Source organism: Triticum aestivum, chromosome 1D, assembly GCF_018294505.1.
Source record: "Triticum aestivum cultivar Chinese Spring chromosome 1D, IWGSC CS RefSeq v2.1, whole genome shotgun sequence".
Lineage (NCBI taxonomy): Eukaryota > Viridiplantae > Streptophyta > Magnoliopsida > Poales > Poaceae > Triticum > Triticum aestivum.
In genome coordinates this window covers 436,747,067-436,749,570 of record NC_057796.1, presented here as the reverse complement: position 1 = coordinate 436,749,570, position 2,504 = coordinate 436,747,067, and the positions used below count along the sequence as shown (strand labels likewise).

At 48.1% G+C, this 2,504-nt stretch overlaps 1 protein-coding gene across 1 annotated transcript; it reads right to left on the bottom strand.

The window, feature by feature from the left end:
• Window positions 1-221: 221 nt before the first annotated feature.
• Window positions 222-1,965, bottom strand: LOC123182690 (F-box protein At5g03100). Its single transcript, XM_044595346.1, has 3 exons — window positions 1,081-1,965; window positions 849-983; window positions 222-705 (listed from the first exon to the last, which is right to left on the bottom strand). The coding sequence occupies exons 1-3, from the start codon at window positions 1,903-1,905 to the stop codon at window positions 391-393; spliced, it is 1,275 nt and encodes a 424-aa protein (XP_044451281.1). The 5' UTR covers window positions 1,906-1,965; the 3' UTR covers window positions 222-390.
• Between the last annotated feature and the right edge of the window lie 539 nt (window positions 1,966-2,504).

The following is a 2,504-nucleotide window of genomic DNA, read 5'->3' as shown; positions in this document are numbered from 1 at the left end:
TGAAAGCATAGGCTATGCTCCTCACAGAAAAGGACTATGAGACATAACTGTCCTTCATTAAGCTTACTTGCTAGTTATTTTTTTTGGAAGAACCAAATAGTCTTTTTCCCCCAAACAATGCAAGATTTAAAAGCCATACATTAAGTGCTGAATCAAAATGAACAACTAGCTTGCAATCAGTCGCAATTTAGAATGCCAAGACATGCCACATCACAATAACATGACAAGTAACATAGTTGCATGACAATCTCTAAAGCATTACACATAAAGTCACAAAGTGCCATGTTTCCAGTTTTGCACAGTGACAGGACAGGCGCCAAAAAACCTGAAGGGGCACAACAATCTAGTCAACCTTGTCCACAATGTCCACAAGGTGACTGGAGGGATCCGTCAAGAACGGAATATGGTCAAAAGGTTGCCACCATCAGCAGCTGTAAATTCAAGTTGAGCATTTGGAGAAGGCCTGCTATCAACATGTAGCTGACTGTGTTGATTAGCTACCCATTCCTCAGTATATTGGTCCTTGACACCAAATATCATTGACTCGAGCACTTTACCATTCAGGAGAAAGAACTTGGCAAAGTTGACATCCGATCTGCTGCCAACATAAAACTTCAACTCTACTTCTCTGAGATGATCGAGGCATTCAATAGGATCTTGTGGTTGAAGGTGATGCACATTCTCCATATCATTTCCTGGACATGACTGAAACAAAATAAAAACAGTTAGACGATAGAAAAACTGACCCCCACCTGACAATTAAAACAAGGAATTACTCATTGGAAAATGTATGAAATGACCATGAAGCTATTTTTAACACTAAAAACTATCGAAGAAAGATGAGTCACCGTGATGTAGAGCTTCTCCAAGCAAGGAAATATTTTGAGGAAGGCTATAGCTGCATCAAGATTAGGGCCACTAGACGTGAGATGCAAAACCTTGACGCTGCGCATCAGAGCTTTCAAGTTGCCAGCAACCATTCCCTAATAACAGAGAAGGCATAAACATACAACAGGATCAGAAAGAAGCCTAATGATGTGACGCTTAATACTGAATCTTAGATTAGATGGTTACAGCTACCTGAGAAATTTCATACCCAAGCTTGAGTTTAGTAAAGTCGTCTGTCATGAAGCCAAAGATCTCAAGTTTCGGTGCCTTGATTAGCCGGATGGTTGACTCTGGATGAAGGTCAGTCCTGATCAATTTTTCTAGTCTGGGGGCATTTTCTATAACTAGTTGACAGCCATGCCGACCGCCATTTGTGCCGATTCTCTTAAGAGTTAGTGAATTGATGACCATATAGTAGAAGCCGTGGCACCTGTCCAGCAGCAGGCTCTCGAGGACAGGGCAGCCATCGAGCAGGCAGTGGAGGGTGTCTTCCCGTACGAAAATAAATCTCATGGTGAGCTTCTCAAGGCAAGGGAAGTTAAACGACGGTGGCGCGTCGTACTCAAAGAACCTGCAATTGCCGAAGCGGGCCACGCGCAGGGTCGCCGCGAAGCGGAGAATGGACAGTGGCATCGGAATTTCGTACCGAGGGAGCCAGAAGTCGATCTCCTGGAGGTCTCGGAGGGCGGGGGAGCCGAGCCAGCCGTCGGGGTCGGTGATCTGGAGGCAGGCGGTCAGGAAGCGGCGTGCAGGGCCCGGGTGGTCGGAGAGGATCTTGGACACGGCGGCGGCGCGGTCGCGGCCGCACCCGTCGATGTGGGAGATGTCGAGGTTGAGCGGGGAGGAGCGCCATAGAGGGCGCCAGCGGCGGGAGAGGGATGTAGTGCGCACGGCGGAGCCTATGGGGAGGAGGGATATGATTATGCTGAGGATCTCACCGGGGAGAGAGCTAATCAGATCCATTTCTGGCAGATCCGGTGCCGTCTTGGCTACAGGAAGCGCCGCCGCCGCCGCCATTGTCTAGGGCACACGAGAGATGACCCGAGGAGTGACACTGAGCAGACTTCACAGAGCAGCCCAGTTCGGCTCCGGGCTCTAAAGAGGCCGGCACGGAGCACAATAATGGGCTGGGCTGCAGGACGTGGTGTTAGTTTGGGTTCAAAGCAGGCACAGTTTTCCTTAAAAAAAGCAGGCACAGTTTTTTTTTCCTGGAGCTATTGCTGCGATTTTTACTGTACAGAGAGCTTTTCTATGGTACATGGAGCGCCGAATATGCAGCAATTTTTTTTAGAAAAGATCACAAATTTTCTCAGTTAACACAAGTTATAATTTAGGGGATTTGATTTTTTGCCACCATTTTCTTTGGGCTTTGACAATTTGCCACCCCTTAGATTGTAATTGATCCATTGCCATCTATTACATTCAACTTTGTTATTTTGCCCTCTGCCAGATGGGTCCTGCAACAAATGTCCAACATACCCCTCTCCCTGGACTATGAACTGGGATGTCTCCAGTCGCTCGTCCTCGTTCCCCTTCGACGTCAAGAACTCACGAGGGCTCACGAAGACGGCAGCGACAGCGAGTTGCGGTCCGTGCTTCTCGACGGCGGCGGCGAC